Genomic DNA, 18,195 nt, shown 5'->3' with positions numbered 1-18,195 from the left:
GCTGCCAAAGTATCATTTCATACCAGGTATTTTCCTTTGATGTTTCTGTGACGCTTAACAGGAATGTTTCCCTGCATGACTATTTTATTTCCCAGGCAAAACAAAACAAAACAACTGCAAGGGATCATTCTGGACTGAATGAGGGGGAACTTTTTTTAAAATTACATTATATAATAATTGAAAACAGAGGAGTGTAGATGGGTATAGACGCTGCACACATAGAGCAGGTCTGGGTCAGGCGAGTAGGATGGGAGGGAGGGTAAGCTCTCTCACTGCCAAAGCAGCCAGCAAAAGAGCAAGAAGAGAAGGAAACCACACATCAGCCAGGCACGGTTAAATCCCTAAGGTTCCCTGGGAAATTTCCTCCGTCGAGCGAAGGTAGTAGCAATGTTGCAGTTTATCCGTAGCTCAGCGTACTATTGCTGCACGAGGGACAGAGCCGCTCAACCTTGCAGCTTCTGCCTCTGAAGGGTCCCGCTTGCCCAGATTAAATAACATTTTCAGCACCACGGACAGAGATTCGCCGACCTGAGTGACAAGCATGGAGCTCGCTGAGCCTGCCGTTCAACCTTGGACTTCAGACATCTAGAGGGGAAAGGATCCCACGCCTCGGATGATAAATGTAAGATGGGGGATGCTTTTCTATAAGGCATAGGGGATGGGTCTGTGCTGCTGTCGCTTTTTAAGGTGAAATGCAACTTGAATCAGTTTTTAATTATGCCCAAGGAAATATTTCCTGGTGCCTTCTAAAGTGCAAATTCTCTCTCTCATAAAGGAATCTTGTGAGCCCTTTGTCTGAATGAAACCTAACTTTGTGTAGATTAACAATGCAGATTTATTCTCAATAGAACACAAAAGGGTAATTTGACACTTCTTAGCTATGTCTGGTTGTTTCCTTGCTTCTTCAATGTGGTCTTTTACTTCTAAAATAAAATCAGTGCTAGGTACGCTGGATAAGGAGAGATGATGTAGTGCTGTCCATAACCTTAGGGCTGGAGAAAAGTGCAGTTCTGTAGATCTTATTTTAATTGTATTTCCTTCAAAGTTTTGGAAAAGGAAATTGTTAGTTAATTAATCTGATGTTGACTAGTAAAAACGGGTTTACAGAAGCATTTATTGTGAATATTAAGGATATTTAGAGAGGCTGATATAATGCCAAAATTATGCTGCCATCTACTGGAAAAACATAATTCCTGTGACTATTATAAAAAAAGTAAAATGTTTGAATAAACACTATTTGTACTCTGATAGTTTGCAAACTTGGAGGATTTTCAGGAAAAAATATATTTTCCAAGGCCAGTTTCACACAGAACTCAGTTTCTGTAGATTTAGCATTACTTTCAGGAAGTCTTACTATAGCAGCTTAATTAAAATTGGGGGGGGGGGGGAGAAAGGGAATTGTTACATTAGCTTCAATGTTAAAGAAGACAAGACTCTACATTTTCAACAAAAAATAATAACCCTAGTAGTATAGATAGTATTTTGCTATATGTTTAAATGAGTAGTTTAAATTCCATATCTGGGTTCTTTCTTATTCTCAGTTCTAAATTTTAAAACTGGAATTTAATTTTAAAAAACTTTTAAAAATTAGCAGATGGATAAGATTTGAAATGATAGGAAAATAAAAACAAATGATCCAACTGAAATAATTTATCTTGGAATTTCTATATAAAGCTTGGATCTCAAATAGGATCCATTTATGAAAACCTAAGATCAAGTCTTACGCTGTCAGAGCACATCATTAATTAAATCAAGGAGGAGAGCAAAGCAAACTGAAATAAATTGGCAGCTATAACCTTCAATGAAATGAGACAGAAATCTTGGAAGAGTTACAATAGTTTGCACAGGAACAAGAATTGCTTGAACGATGGCTTCTGGATATTGCTATTTGTATAGCATTTCAGAATAGCAACATACTGCTAAGTTGATACTACTATTTTTGTTAGTGGGGCTTATGCAGTACATGAACCCACCTACACCCTGGAAGTAATAGAATGTGCACAGTTACAGAGTGCAAAGCACCTTATATGCTTACATGGTTATTCATGGCAAATTATGAAGGCCTATAGCAAAGTGCTGTTGACTCTGCACCCGCAACTCATTGGCATGATGATAACTTAATAGCAGTAAGTGTCCGAAAGCTTCAGTTCCAAATGATATCTCTTGTAAAAATCAAGGGCAAATGAAAGAGCATTTGCCTCTATTCTCTATTGATTCAATGTACAATGTGAATCCTAATCATGTGGTTTTTGAAGGCTTCATGGTAAAGAGTGGAAGGCTTCAAAAGGGAAATGGGGTATGAAGAGTAGAAAGTTGCTCTCAAATAGTTTATGGGGTATAAGGCCGGGTGTAACATGAACAAGCTCAAAGATGCTTCTCAACTAGGGTTGAAGCATGAAGTAAAACCTCAGTTATTCATTGCCAAAGGATGAGAATAAGTATCTGCCAGGCAAACTGTGGGTAGGCCAAAAAAGGGGAGGACTGAAATGAAATTAATGGGTTTCTGATAGCAAGTATAACATAGATTAATTTGTGAATCTTATCTTATTTCCTATGTACATAGACTTTGGTGAAGATCCATCAGTGACATTTGTCCAAGGACTGATGAGTCCTGCAAAGTCAATGAATATGAAACAGCCACATATTTGCTACTGGCTTTCTTCCCAAATTCCTGTGCTTTCATTGGATGCATTGCCTTCACAAGTGCAGGAGGCCCAAACAAAGTTATATTGATGGACTACTTTAAATAGACATATATGCCTATGTACTTCATGATGGATAATTGCTAGACAAATGAAACAGGACGTACATTATTCTGCAGGATTTACTGATAAGCTGACCCTAGGCCCAATTGCCAATATTTGTGTGCATGTCTGAAAGTACTTACACTGAATCCTATTCCTAGAAGCTATACAATATCGGAGGTACAAGAGTTAGAATGGCTGTTGAGACACCTGGAAGGCAATGGGCTTGAACAGCGATAAGACCCTTTTAGGTTGCTAGAATGCTTGGCAGCCTTGCTCTTCTCTCTTCTCTCCATACTATTTTCACTCACCACCACATACATGCACATTTCTCTCCCCCCTCCCTCCCATATTTCTACCTCCACACAGCTGTGTCCCTGGGATCTCTTGGGGCTAGTCCATGAGGACCTATTTAATAGAAACTGAATGATATTTGACATTGTAGTGCAATGACAAGAGCTATGATACTTGTGTGCAAATTATACACTTTCGGTGAAGAAATAGGTACCAATGTGCTGCTTTTTGCTTTTTTGGATATGTAAGCTCCTTGGGTTCTGTCTGAAGCAGAGAAATGTAGAGTTTACATTTTTGCACATACATCAGCAGAAGGGACAACCAAAAATGATGATTTTGTCCCACATGTGCACAGGTTTGTCCTACATGCTGGTCAGTGCAATATCCCTTTTACTACTCCACTCTTTTCTTTTTTAAAAAAAGTTGTGCAGTGTCTCTCTTTGACATTCTCGGAAATGAAGGTGGTGGCAGTAGCAGCAGGGGGTTGGTGGACTGATGGAGAAAGCAGGGCAGGAGCAGCAGAGCTGAAAAAGTCGCACAGCATATTCCCCCACCCCCAAAAAGGGACCCTTGTATAGAGATGGGTTCCCTTAGTCAGTTTCAAGAAGTGTCAGTGATCAGTGACGGAGATCTAATATACAACAAGCCAATTTGGATCATGTGCTTTGGGTCTCTCTCAAAATCTCATCATTTTGGCAACAAGCAGAAGGGGAAGAGAAACCAACCCCTATAAGCTGCTCTTGCTATCACCTTATTCTAAGATTATATTCATGCAGTTTTGGTCCATGCAAAATGATGGAGAAAAAGGGAATTCTGGAGCTGCTTTATGGCCAAACAATCTATAGTTTTTAGAGTTCTTGAAGTGTAAATAAGTTTCATCAATAAAGAAATGACTGGACATCAGGTTGTACAACAAAAAAGAAAAATTATATACACTAGGCATGAAACTTTGATTATGCATGATCAGATCTGGAACAAATATTTAGAGTAAGTGGCATGTGGTGGAAACAAACACACGTCTGCTCAGAAACAAGCCCTGTTGAGTCCAACCAAGGAAGTATGTAGAGTCCCTGTTCATTTCCCTCTTTTATTTTCATTTAATAGGTTTAGGGATAAGGATTGGCATAGCATCTATGATCTTACTTCATATTTATAATTGTTTTAGTATGCTATCAATTTGAAAACTAATTACATTTACAAATCGCTAAATATGATTAGTTCATTCAGGTATAAAAAAATTATTGGGGGAATTATGCACATGCAAATGTCATTGAAATCAGTTGGTCAAAGGCATGCATAATTTGGCACAATATTGTAGTCTGTATATGCTAACTTTACATCTATGGATGTGGCTTCTCTGTAGGAGAATAGGAGATGAACCTGAACACTCAGAATGGATTAACAGTCAATCCCTCTTCCCAGGGAACTCTGGGAATTGTAGTTCCGGGAGGGGAATGGGGTCTCCTCACAGCACCCTTAATAAACTACAACTCCCATGATTCTTAGGGGAAGCCATGACAATTTAAAGTGGTGTCGCAGTGTTTTAAATGGATGGTGTGAATGTGGCCTAACTTAAGTTCTGTTTCAATTGGTCTGTTCTTAGTAGAACTAACGCTGAATATAGCCCTATGCTCTCTTCACATGGAAACTCCTCACTTGTGAATAACTTTGACCTAAAGGGAAAGGGACCCCTAACCATTAAGTCCAGTCGTGACCAACTCTGGGGTTGCGGCGCTCATCTTCCTTATTGGCCATACAGCTTCTGGGTCATGTGGCCAGCAGGACTAAGCCACTTTTGGCGAACCAGAGCAGCGCATGGAAACGCCGTTTACCTTCCCGCTGGAGCAGTACCTATTTATCTACTTGCACTTTGACGTGCTTTCGAACTGCTAGGTTGGCAGGAGCAGGGACCGAGCAATGGGAGCTCACCCCGTCGCGGGGATTCGAACCGCCGACCTTCTGATCGGCAAGTCCTAGGCTCTGTGGTTTAACCCACAGCGCCACCCACAGCCCAACTTTGACCTAGGCAAAGCTAATAAAAAAAGTCAGATTATAATCAATGGGCTTTATGTTCCTATGCAGCAAGGGAGATTCACACACATCTTGTGTGAAAGACTGTACATTGTGACTGCTATGCAGTCCTCACTGTACCTGAGAAATGGAGCTGATATTATTCTAGCAACAAAATATGACTAGAGCAGGATTGGGAGAGTACTGTTTATCACAATATTGTTCACCAGTCCCATCAAATGTCAATACACCATTCCTAGAAAAGTACCCTATCTTAATTGCTGTGTCTGATGAGATTGATCACTAGCAGCCTTCATAAAATATGCAAATACAGTGTAATTTAAATGCAAAGCACCATTAAACAAAAATGTTAAGATAGGTGCAATCAAGTCACAATTAGTTGTTTTTTTAAAAAGAATGCATCATGCTCACTCTATACATATGATTAGTTCCCAAACCAGGGCAGAGCAAGAACTTAAAAACAAAAAAACATAATAGCATGCAGATCTCCTGTCACTGACTTTACAGTTTGCCCTGTTAATCTCCAGTCATAATTCAAAGGCAACTCAAATATATTTTAACAGAACATGAATTGATGGCTAAACATTATGCCTGGAAGTGTTCAAAGTTAAGAAAATCATTTTCTTTTGAAGGCTCCCCCCCCCTTTAGCTAGAGCTGGAGCCATAATTCATTCATCTCTGTAGTTGGGCTACACTACATACTGTGATAGCATAAATCTTTGCATGTTTTCATGGAGTCAGCAGGAAGTCCCATAGCATCCAATAGGATTTAATCACCTGTGTGTTTTGATCAGGTTTTCAGCCTGAATGTTCAATTTCAGTAACAATTTTGTTTGAATTATAGCAGATGTTTTGTATGGCAAATGCTTAGAAATGTAAGGAAGAACTGTAGAAAAATAAATAAATGTGGTAAATATTACAGCCATGTACCAGGCACATGGCACCGTGTGAGTGTATAAGCAGTGAAATCAGAGAGAAAGGCAATACATTAAGCACAATCTGTAACAATATACATAATCTTCTGTATATACCTACCAAATTGAGATGACATTTTATGCATTCCATGAAGTTGAGTCTAGTCCAGAAAGTTTTAGACCTTATTCTTATGATGAAGTGGACTTTTTTTATTTTTTTACGATAAAGGCAATATTCATTTGTGGCTAGTCTTTTCATGGGGTCACATGCTGGCTGTCAGTGGGACAAAAGTCGGGAATAAGGCGAGGCCAAAATAAAAAATGGCTGGCTTCATCCTGTTTCTCTCTCTTTTTGTCTTCTCCATCTTTCTTTTCACCCAGGAAAACTCCAGAGCGGGGACAGGTTGATTGCTCTTGACAGAGGTCTGAATTCAACACTTGCAGGGAGGTTTTCTTTGTAGGCTGAGGGCCTCAGGTTGCCCATGCATGATCTAATAAATATATTGGTCTTGAAGGTACCACAAGGCTCTTGGTTGCAAGAGCAGCCAGTCCAGCATGGTGCTGTCCCAACAATGGCAATGCTGCTGCCATTTTCCTTGATGAGGTGCAACAGGGGAATGGTGAGGTTGAGTCTGCCCAGGTACACTGAGAGACCAATCCAGAACTCTCACCAGTGCACCTTTGCAGCCCCAACCCAACCATTGCCCTGCCCCCCTTCAGCTAAGTGTTGCCAATCAGGAGAATGGCTCTGCCCCACGCCTGCAGCCCTGCTTTCCTGCTTTAGTGTGCAGACACTGTGGGAATGTAGCCTAATGTGGGATTTCTCCTCGTAGAGTGTAGAGAGCTATCAATAAGTAATACAAAACCAGAAAAGTGATGAGCAATTGCAAGATGGTGGACTTGGTCCTTATTGACTTATTTTTACCATAACTTTTGCTTGCCTGCTTTCCCCCACTTCATTTCAGCCAAACTTTTTCTCAGCTCCCATGAAAGTCATGTATTTAAGAAATTACCCCTTTGACAGGATGGTTTCCATACATTCTGCTCCAGCAATCTCCTTGTTTGGGATCATATGTAGGTTTCTCCTTAAGCTCTGGGGCTGCCATTTGCTTTTCTATGTAGTTCCCAACAACCAGAGCTTCCCACATGTCTGCAGCCACACAAAATAAGCCTGCAACCTTATTCAGGTCTTGTGTACATTCTCATTGCAGGAGGTCCCGGAGGCCCTTGTCACAGAGTCCCCTGCTGAAGTCTGGGCCCCTGGCACATGCCCAGCCATGCTCGTTCTTGGCTCCACCTCTGTTCAAGTCCACACTTGGCCATTGTTTCATTAAAAGCTCACCACCACTTTTACTCTTCATCATTCAGTTAGGTCTCTTTTGAATCTGTTTGGCTTTGTTGTTCATCCTTTGTGATTTGGAAAGCTACAGAAATGTTCTAAACAGCCAACTCATCTGACAAGTAATTGGAACTGAGCCTCCCAATGCTTTGAAAAAGTTAGCCATAAATATTGGCATTTAATTCTCAATGGGAAATGGCTGTGCTGATGGCAAAAATAAATTTTGCTACTATCAAATTGCTCCCTCCCTACCCCTCCCACCTCTCTTGACCTGGTTTAACAATAAATGTGATTATGGAAAGTAATTAATATGTCTGGACCCTTTGGGGGTGGGTGCTGAGCACACCTTTTTGTTTATATCTCTTTGACAATGTCTACAATGGACCATAATTTAGACTTGCCATAGGTCAGGAAAATTTCTGACATGTCCTGGTTTTTGGGTGTAAAAATGGTGTCAGGGCTAATTTTGCTGAATAGTCAAAATGTCAGAAAAAAACCTGGATGTATGGTAATTGACTATTCTACCAGCTTCCAGGGAGCTGTGTGTCTGAAATAACCCCATAGCACAAGACAGATATTCTAAACCATCCCGGTTGTGGTTTGTTCTTGTTTTTTTAAAGAATTAAATTATATCAAGCATTTAGGAGTAAATATTTCCCTTTTTCCTAGACATCAAACCTGTGATCCTATGGTCACTGGGAGGGCGTCCCAGAGGCTGTAAGATCCGCTGACATGCTCCAGTAATTTAGGACAAAGTACTTCAGCCTCAGAGCTGGTTTGGTTTATTTCTCTCCCACTTTAATTAATCAGAGGGAAGGGGTGTGTGTGTGTGTTTAAAATGGAACAGGAGGTCTCAGTCTCACCCAACTTCATCACTGCTCTACCAGCATGGAACTAGCATGACACAGAGAAGAGGTAGCTCATTCATATTTGGTTTTCTACCCGCTTTCCTATGGTAGATAGAGGAAAAATAACAACTAAATAATATAAAGCAGATATTTTCTCTCATTAGCAATAGAATTTCACCTGATGATTACTATTGCAATTCTAGGATTCCACTGGAGCTACCTAGCCATTTATCATCTAAATCACACTTGAGCACTAAGTGAACACCTGCATTTTGATGTGATGTTTCATAGATCCCTAGGGATTCTCCAGGAAGGAAATCTTCTTAATAGGTGACCTTTGGCAATCTTTGGTTTTAAATTGTGACATGAGATCTCAGCAGAGAATATACGTTCAGATGTAGGAATCTATTAGGAAGATTAATGACTTCAGAGAAGCGACGTGGCTTATATATTACTATTACAGTTTCAGTTTTCAAACAATATATTGTAAAACTGCTGAGAACCTGGAAAAGAATGTTGCCATGAATTATTGAATCTTGTGCCCTTCTTTCATCAGTACTTAATTGCCCCTGGAATGATTCCAAGTAGTATTGAATTATTGACCATACAATTTACTGTGGTGAATTCCACTTTGTGTGAGCCTTTGAAGGTGTCACCCAAAATGCAAACATTATTTTTGACTTTATTGAGCTCTGAATCCAAATCCCAAGTTTCTATGTAATTAAAGTGTGCTGTGATAGTAAAATTCTGCTTAAAAAGGAAAATCTCAGTGAAAAAAACCCAGATATATGCCTGATCCTTTAATGGCCACTTCATAACTTTGGATGATGCAGCAACAATCAAATCTGTACTTCACCCTATAAGTATGACCAATATTCATTACAGGTCAGTATATTAAGATATAGGTAAATCCTTTTAAAACATGCCATGTTGACAAGCATTTGTGTGCCTGCTTTAGAAGAAACTTTATGATTTGAAATAATGGATATGATCCAGTTGAAGTTAAGCTCAAAGTAGATGTTACTTTAATTGCTTAGTTAGTAGTTACAACATGGAATTATTATTTTTATTTTAAAAGTTGGACAGGAATTGTAGTACTTGAGGTGGAGAGGTTTAATACAGCCTTCCTTAACTGCTCTCAAAAATATCCCACCGTCCCCTAGAAATTAACCTTAAATGAAATCTCCAATTGGTGCCAACTAAACTAATTCTACTTTCAGTCTCAGAAACCTTTCCTTGGGTTGCACCCAGCTTAGAGTAGAGCCACTGAAATGAATAGACCTAAGTTAGTTATGCCCATTAATTCCAAGGGGTTTATTCTGACTATGACAAACATGTGTTTTAATAGCAGAGTTAAGCACCTAAGACTTTCTGCTTGACTCTTTTATGGATATCACTGGGAAATAAAAGTCAGATCAAGCACAAGGTAATCAATAGATGGATAGACAGACAGACAGCATTCGCCTTTTAGAAATCCACTATATTCTGCTCTTTCCCCCCAGGCTTGAAAAACCACATATCTGAAAATCATGCATCGACGGCACACCACCCTCCGGGAGAAAGGGCGGAGGCAGGCCACCCGAGGCCCAGCCTACATGTTCAATGAGAAAGGCACCAGCTTGACACCTGAGGAAGAGCGCTTCTTGGATTCAGCAGAATATGGGAACATCCCAGTGGTACGGAAAATGCTGGAGGAATCCAAAACTTTGAACTTCAACTGTGTTGATTACATGGGACAAAATGCTCTGCAGCTGGCAGTGGGCAATGAACACCTGGAAGTCACTGAACTCCTTCTGAAGAAGGAGAATCTGGCTCGCGTTGGGGATGCACTCTTGTTAGCCATCAGCAAAGGATATGTGCGTATTGTGGAAGCAATATTGAACCACCCGGCCTTTGCACAGGGACAACGTCTCACTCTCAGCCCCCTCGAGCAAGAGCTACGAGACGACGATTTTTACGCTTATGATGAAGATGGAACGCGCTTTTCCCATGACATTACTCCTATCATACTTGCTGCTCATTGCCAGGAATATGAAATTGTTCATATATTGCTACTGAAAGGGGCACGGATAGAAAGGCCCCACGACTACTTCTGTAAGTGCAATGAATGCTTTGAGAAGCAAAGGAAAGATTCGTTCAGTCATTCGCGATCGAGGATGAATGCCTACAAAGGATTAGCAAGTGCTGCTTATTTGGCTCTTTCTAGTGAAGACCCTGTTCTTACCGCTTTAGAGCTAAGCAACGAACTGGCAAGACTAGCCAACATTGAGACAGAATTTAAGGTAATACAAGATGAAAATCTTTTTTCCCCCTCCAACACACACACACACACACACACACACACGTAATGATATCATAGAGTTTACAAAGAAAATGTAAGACCAAACTAAACTACTGTATTTTTCCATGTATAAGACTAGGTTCCCCCCCTAAAAAATAATGTCCAAAATTTGGGGGTGTCTTATACATGGATAGATCTTCCCCTATTTTCTTAAAGAGTCCCCAAAATTAAGGGGCATCTTATACATGGGGGCATCTTATAGATGGAAAAATACTGTATATGTTAAATGTATGTGTTTAAAATGTCTGCATTTGTTTTTCAAATTGCAGCCATGATGTTGGGGGTGGATTAGGATCAGAACCATGGTGGGCAGGGGAGGGAAATGATCTGTTCCTCCCGTGCTGATATCCCAGTGAAAATCCCTCCCCAAACAGCTCTTCATCCTTAGAAGAGAGCTGCTATTAATGTCGAAGTGGCAAATTAAGAGGAGTGTAGGATGGCACCATGGAGGGAAAGGGTTGAAATTATTTTCATACACACATGCACACACGCACATGCTTGGGCCTTTGCAGCTTCTATTTGATAAACAAAAAAGTGACACCTTAAATGCATACACACATTTAAGGTATCTCCTGGTCTGACCATTTGAGAAAGCACATGTATCAGGGACTGGCAGGACTCCAAGGAATGTGTGGCAGAAGCAGCAGGGTCAGAGGCTGGTCCAGGGGAAGCGGGTAGTGATTTGTGCAGTTCTGTGCCTCTTGAAAGGCAGCAGCCAGGGCTGGAGGAAGGGGGAGAGTCTGAGCAGTCAGGGATAGAAGAGGAGGTGCAGGACACAAGCTGGGGCTGGAGGACAGGGAAGAGTCATAGCAGCTGGAGACAAGGGAAGAAGGGCAGGATGCACCAGAAGTGGATGAAGAGATGGGACCTGAGAGGGGGGCTGTGGAATCCCATCCATCCCTTTCCCTGCTGTCCCCCAGGACCAGGAGGGGCTTAAAGAGGAAGGCCCAGCAGCAACTTCCATGCTGGTTGCTTGTATGCATCCCATCAGATGAAGGTACTTAAGTTTGGACAGAGGCATGGTCAAGCTGTTGCCCCAGAAGTCCAGCTTGGAGCACAAGCCTGGTGAGGGGATGCCATCTATTTAGTTGTTGGAAGTGTGTGTGTTCCATGCATCTTAAGAGCTACCATAAATGTGCACTTTGTCGATAAAGAATTAAGCTACCAGCTATTTGTCCTCCCTGGGCTTAGCATGCCCAGGATAACATTCTAGAAGTTGCTATAAAGAAATCTTATTTCAGCCTAGATTGATGGTTTTAGATATATGGATGAAAGAAACATGAATCAATTTGATTTGGGTCACTCATGTAACAATGATCACCAGAATGTGGAAACGAGAACCCTTCTTGGTTCTGCTTGGGAGGTTGTTAGAATTTGAGGATGTTTCCATTCCATGCCAGCTTTGCCTACACTTAAAATCATGGCTCTGTTCCATCCTATAATTTTGGCCAGGGACCAATGGATGAGGCCTATGCATTTCAAAATGTAAATGGAACAAACATCTCCCCCATCCCTATTAGAACCCAACATATTTTCACATTTGAACCAAATCCTGAAAAGCTAGTTTCAAACATAGTATCTCAAATCTTACTGGAAAAGTCATTGACGTTCTTCATCCTTCTGTTAAGAAGGGTAGAGTTCTAGCTATGGTTTCTTGGACAGTGCTTGAAATGGTCACAGTCTGATGCTTAATCCCCATCAATCTATTAACCTGTTCCCAAATGTCTGTCTTTGGGAATGTAGTCGTTTCAGTTTCAGAAGTACCATGATGCCATGCCTTCCAAGCTCTCTATCAGTTTTGCTTTTGGGTTTCTGAGAGACTGTGCACACTCCTGCCCTTCCATTCAATGGGTACATTGGCTCTGGTGATACCTGGAGTCAGGTACCATCAATAGGTTGCCCTCTGTGGGTATCAGAAATCCTACAGTCATGGTGCGTACTACTTAGTTCCTTCACCCTCTTTTCCCTGCCACTGAAATTCACCTGCTGCCTTTAAACAAACAAACAAAAAACCCTGATATGGTTCCTCTGCACATTAAGTCTTTGCAGAAGTGTTTGGGGCCGAGAGAACAGCTCTGAAAAAGAAAAGAAAAAGCCCTTTCTTTTTTGAGTGTGTCAAGATGTCAGCACAACTGATGGATTGGTTCCAACCTCTGTGACTTCAGTACCTGGGAGTTTGGAAGGAAGGGGGATAAGACAGAAAATGGTCCTGACCACTGCTAGAGGCAAGAATCAATATGACAGCTGTACTGCCTTCATTTTGAAAAGGAAACCACCAAATATCTAGAATTGTTAATTGAGGTAGGAATAGCATTTGCTTTGAATGCACCCATATTTCTGTTAGCATGCCTCTGGCTGCCAGAGGTGTTTTAAAGATTAAGAATCAATCCATATAAGAAATGAGTTTCAGAAAGTGTGTAATCATCAGAAACAGGGGTCTGAATTGCAAGGAATTCTGCAGTTATATGTGGAGAACATGTTGACTGCTTGTAGGGAAAACAACAGTAAAATATATTATGCAACAGACATTCACCTCAAATTAGATATTGATTACCCAGCCATGTTTCTTCTAATGAGCATAGGTGTTAATCCCATCAATACTTAATTGAGAAATCAGTATTTCTGTGTAGGATTTCCAGCTAGAACTATTTCCATGAATACTATTGCTGTTTATTTATTTATAATTTTATATATTATTAATAAGATATTAACAATCATATTATTAACCATTACTATATTTATTATTAACATTTTATTTGTTTATTTGTTTAGTAATATATTACTCACTGCCAAAATACACTTCTAAACATTTTTTTAAAACACCAACTGCGCAAAACTATTGAAATACATAATTAAAATACACCATAAAACAAAAATGAAAGAAGTAGACAGAGAGAAGCCATGTATGCAAATATAATGGAAAGTTTTTGAAAGACTGATTCTCTAAGCAAGAAGACTTTGAGAAATAGTCGCTTTATTGATTCTTTTCTAACTAGTTGTCTACCTAAGATATACGGAATAATGATTCATTTTGCCTCTGCTTATGGATTTGGGCCAGGGTTCATCTTGAGTGAGTTGACGGTCAATGTTCTGACCAATAAACACTACCAGGGATGGCATTTTTAAAATAAAAAAAATTCCCATGTATCACCTTCTTAAACATCCTTAGAGACCAGCCAGCAACAAACTTTGAGTTCTCTTGCTCTAACATATTACAGATCAGCCTTTCAGCAATTGATGGGTACCTTACAACAATATGATTGTAAGGACATAACATCACCCCTGAATGGAGCCATAGCAGGGAAAGATAAACCTGCCTGCAGAATATTCAATATCAAATTTGTTTTAAAATCCCACATCTGATAATCTAAAAGACAGATTTCAGATGCATGTAGATATTCACCAGTTCACATGAGCACACCCAAAACAGATATCTCCTTGCTTTGTGAATTTTCAGACCAGCCAGGACAGTTGTCTCGTCTTTTTCCACTGCTGCAGTAACTGGCTAGTATAGCTGAAAGGCCTGAGGATCAGGTCCCTCAGGTTATCTTAGGACTTGGGATCCAATGGACCCAAGGTTTTCAGGGCATCTAGGATGGCCATGTATCCCAATTTACAGAGGGAAGCTTTCTAATTCAAAGACAGATTTTAATGGTTATTTTTAAAAACCATTAAAAAGGGTAATGGTTATTTTAAACCATGTCTTAATTTCTGTAAGTGAATTCTTCTTGAAGTTCTGATCAAACTCACAGCGAGACTGATTTAAGATCAAATAAACAATTTTAGAATGATGTGGTGCACTTCCAATTACAAGTTCAGAAAGTCAAGTAAACATGTTCTCATAGATACCAATGTTACAGTCCATGAAATGCAGTTCCTCCTACACATATCCCACCGAAATGAATTAAGTTTTGATTTAGGAGGGATTGAACCCTAAACATAACATTTAGAAATATATAATTACTTTGACCTGTGTGTCACAATATCATTCGGCAGGTGCGTTTCAGAGCAGCTGACTGCCATGTAGCAAATTAAAATTATACAGCAACTTGGTAAAAAATGCGGGCATTTGTTCTCTGATTCAGCTTAGAAATGCCTTGTTCTATTTAATTTAAGAGCAGCAAATTCTCATGTTTAACCAGAAAAGACATATTCCATTCTCAGGTGCAAGCCTCCTTGTCTCAATAATCAACAGAGTTCCTGAATATGTTTCTTTCATGAGTAAGTTGATTACATATTCTGTAAGAGCCTGGAAATTTGTCACTGAGGAGTAAGAGACACAATTTGACCCAATGCAAGTGGTATAAATTGTCACCTTCATGTGAAAGAATATGCAGATTTCCTTCACTCCCCTCCAACAGGTAACACCTGCAAGCAAGCAGGCGGCTCATTTCGTAAATAAGGAACTGAAATAAACAAGAGCATTAAGTATAAAATGGCTGGATGCTCATTGATCATCTCTTCAGGTGACCATATTTTTAGCAAGCATTCTGACGGCAATGCCCTTGTAAATAATGTCATACAAAATGTCAAACCTTAGTGCTTCTAAATGAAAACCCAGAAATAAACTACACAATGCCGAACAGAAATTGAATCATGCATTCTTCTTACTTCTGAGCGGCAATATGCCTCTCCTTGTTTGTTACCTACCTAAATCTATTATCGTGCTGAGTACAGGGCCTTCCCCTTACGCAAGCGGCATTCGGTTTCAAGATCACTTTGAGTCCTTGTGATAAAGAAAGCAACATCCATAGCATTCCATTTAGTAATCTAAATTCAATTACAGAATTGCACAGAGGAACAGGATACGGTTTCACCAGTCAGAAATGTTATTATAAGATTTCAAGTCACACTCATTAGTATGTGCTACTCCTCCAAACCCATGCCAGCAGAGTGGAGTCCACACTGTTTATAAATGCCACCATCAGGAATGTATGCTAGCATAACCTCATAAGCAGCTCTTGATCTTAATTAAATTTAGGATGCAATCCTAACTTTACTTCCCTGGGAGTAAGATACACTGAATACTGAGTAGCTGAGTTTAGGATTGTGCTGTTAGTTGAACCTCAAGTGGCTTTCACCTTCTGAAGTCTCCAACCTCCTTTTTCTATCGTGGCTGTTAACACATGGTCCAAAATTCTTTACAATGCAGTTTTAGTGTTCATAAAGTGAGCTAAACCCTTATGTCAGGCAATGTGTGACAGTAATAGTCTCAGCAAGGCAGGGTCAGAGGAATAGTGAGCGGAAACAGGCATGCAGGATAAATAAGCATTGAATGCCAGCCACATTTACGTTGATTTATTTTTTAATAGAATTTCTCTCGCACTCTTCACCATAAGGACTCAAGTTACAACAATAAAACATACAACTATGTAGATGAAACAAAATAAAAAAATTCCTTCCAGTAGCACCTTAAAGACCAACTAAGTTAGTTCTAGGTATGAGCTTTCGTGTGCATGCACACTTCTTCAGATACACTGAAACAGAAGTCACCAGACCTTTCTATATAGTGAGAAGGTGGGGAGGGGTATTACTCAGAAGGGTGGTGGGAATGGGTGATTGGCAGATAGCTGTGATGAGCCTGTTGATGACTCTTAACGACTGCAATAGGTCTTACAGGAAAAAGCAAGGGGTGAGAAGGAACTATGTAGTGAGAACTGGAACTATGTAGATGAAGAGCAATAACAGAACAAGGGGTTTACACAGAAGCAGAACATAGTTTGCCTTGATCACGTGACCTCCTTAGATGCTGCCCATGTGGATTGGCTGGCTGGCTTCCATGTGGTGGTCTGCAAAGTAAGGTCCTACAGCCTGACACCCAAGGCTTTTAATTGAACTCCCACTGTGCTTAACAGGTTATGTGGTGTACCTTCATCATCCATTGCATGCAAGGGCCTAAAGTCTAGTGATATCTGTGGGATTTGGGCAGATGAACTATGAGGAGGAATGCAATCCTTTGTGTTTCCAAAGTTTTTAGACTGCAGAATGGCTTCACTGACTTTAACAAGATTACTTGAGAGCAAATGATTTTATGATCGGAACCAAACTCCCTGGTGGCTGGAAATATTGGTTTGAGGAAAAATAGACTATGAGTAAATTGTAGGCTTCCTGGAGGTATTTAATTATATACTGTGTATTGCTTCCAAGAGAGCTTCCACAAGCTGACAATAAAAAACATCCCCAAAAACCTGAAGTTGTCTCAGCAGGCCAGATAATGAAATTGGGATATACAGAGAATTCAATAAATATTATGTCCAGGTAATGGGGATACATAGAGAATTCAATAAATATTATGTCCATGTAATTTATAAGAACCATTCAGTGAAACAGTTTTGGAATATAAAGGCAAACTAAGGTAGCTCATTATGACAACCAAGGAGATACAGGGAGCAATTCAACTTAGCATTACGGCAAAACTTCTGTCAGCACAAGCAATTCAGCTTGTCAGATGGAAGACCCCTTTCTCCTTTCCCTGTGTGTTCTGTTTTGGAGGTTGGTTGGGGGTCATTTGCGGGGAAGAGAGAGGGGAAAGCCTTGTTGCACTCCCGTCTATTGATTCTTAAAATTTCTTTCTTCTGCCTACTATAGAAATGCATCACACTGTGAAACTTGTTACGCTGCCCTTTGCCACCACCTAATATATTGTGGTCAGATGGCCATTTTAGCCAGCGCTTCTCAACCTTGGGTCCGCAGGTATTGTTGTACTACAAATCCCATCATCCCTGACCATTGGCTAAGGCTGGGGGTGATGGAGGTTGTAGTCTGACAACATCTGAGGACCCAAAGTGGAAGAACATCGTTCTTGGAAGAGTTGTCGGGCTGCAAGCTGGTATGGAAAAGCCGTCTGCTGCTGTAAGCACAAATGGGGCAGGCTTTCAATTCTTTTCTTTACAATTAAAAATAAAATAAATGTTAGGAAGCTCTGTGAAGCGAAGAAAGGATGTATTCGCAAAAGGCTTTGTGCCACAAGCAGAGCGGAACCACAGAATGTCAATGAGTTGAGCTCTACTTATTAAACCTTTGCATTGCTTGTGGTTGGGGGGGGATTTTACTTTTCTTTTCATTGCTCCTCATTGATTACTCTGCATTCTTTTTCCTAGAACATCCTCTGAGCAGAGTTCAGCCCAGATAGCAAATATACCTTACATGTTCTGGTTCTAGACTGCCTTGCCCCACCATTCTGGCACCACTGTCTTCTAGTCTAGTTTTCTACCTGTTCATCTTTTGGCATCTGAGTGAACAGCCTCTTTCAACTGGCCTCACCATCTCTCTCCAAAGTTGTGCCTCCCCCCCAAGACCCCACCTCCACACCTTACGATGCAGTAAAGGTAAAGGTAAAGGGACCCTTGACCATTAGGTCCAGTCACGGCTGACTCTGGGGTTGCGGTGCTCATCTCGCTTTATTGGCCGAGGGAGCTGGCGTACAACTTCCGGGTCATGTGGCCAGCATGACTAAGCCGCTTCTGGCGAACCAGAGCAGTGCACAGAAACGCCATTTACCTTCCTGCCGGAGCGGTACCTGTTTATCTACTTGCACTTTGATGTGCTTTTGAACAGCTAGGTGGGCAGGAGCTGGGACCGAGAAATGGGAGCTCACCCCGTCGCGGGGATTTGAACCGCCGACCTTCTGATCGGCAAGCCCTAGGCTCTGTGATTTAACCCACAGCGCCACCTGCAGTATCTG

At 40.7% G+C, this 18,195-nt stretch overlaps 1 protein-coding gene across 2 annotated transcripts in view; it reads left to right on the top strand.

Moving 5' to 3' along the window:
* Window positions 1–294: 294 nt before the first annotated feature.
* The window catches only part of TRPC7 (transient receptor potential cation channel subfamily C member 7), a 122,801-nt gene continuing 104,900 nt past the window's right edge, over window positions 295–18,195 (top strand). For both annotated transcript variants that reach the window (XM_081850356.1, XM_081850355.1), the window contains exons 1-2: window positions 295–622; window positions 9,673–10,452. In XM_081850356.1, coding sequence (XP_081706482.1) covers window positions 9,700–10,452 — 753 coding nt within the window. In that variant the 5' untranslated portion in view covers window positions 295–622; window positions 9,673–9,699. The remainder of the gene's footprint in view (window positions 623–9,672; window positions 10,453–18,195) is intronic.

Source organism: Podarcis erhardii (genome assembly GCF_964252035.2).
Source record: "Podarcis erhardii genome assembly, chromosome: 2".
Classification (NCBI taxonomy): Eukaryota; Metazoa; Chordata; class Lepidosauria; order Squamata; family Lacertidae; genus Podarcis; species Podarcis erhardii.
This window is presented reverse-complemented; position numbering and strand designations above follow the sequence as displayed.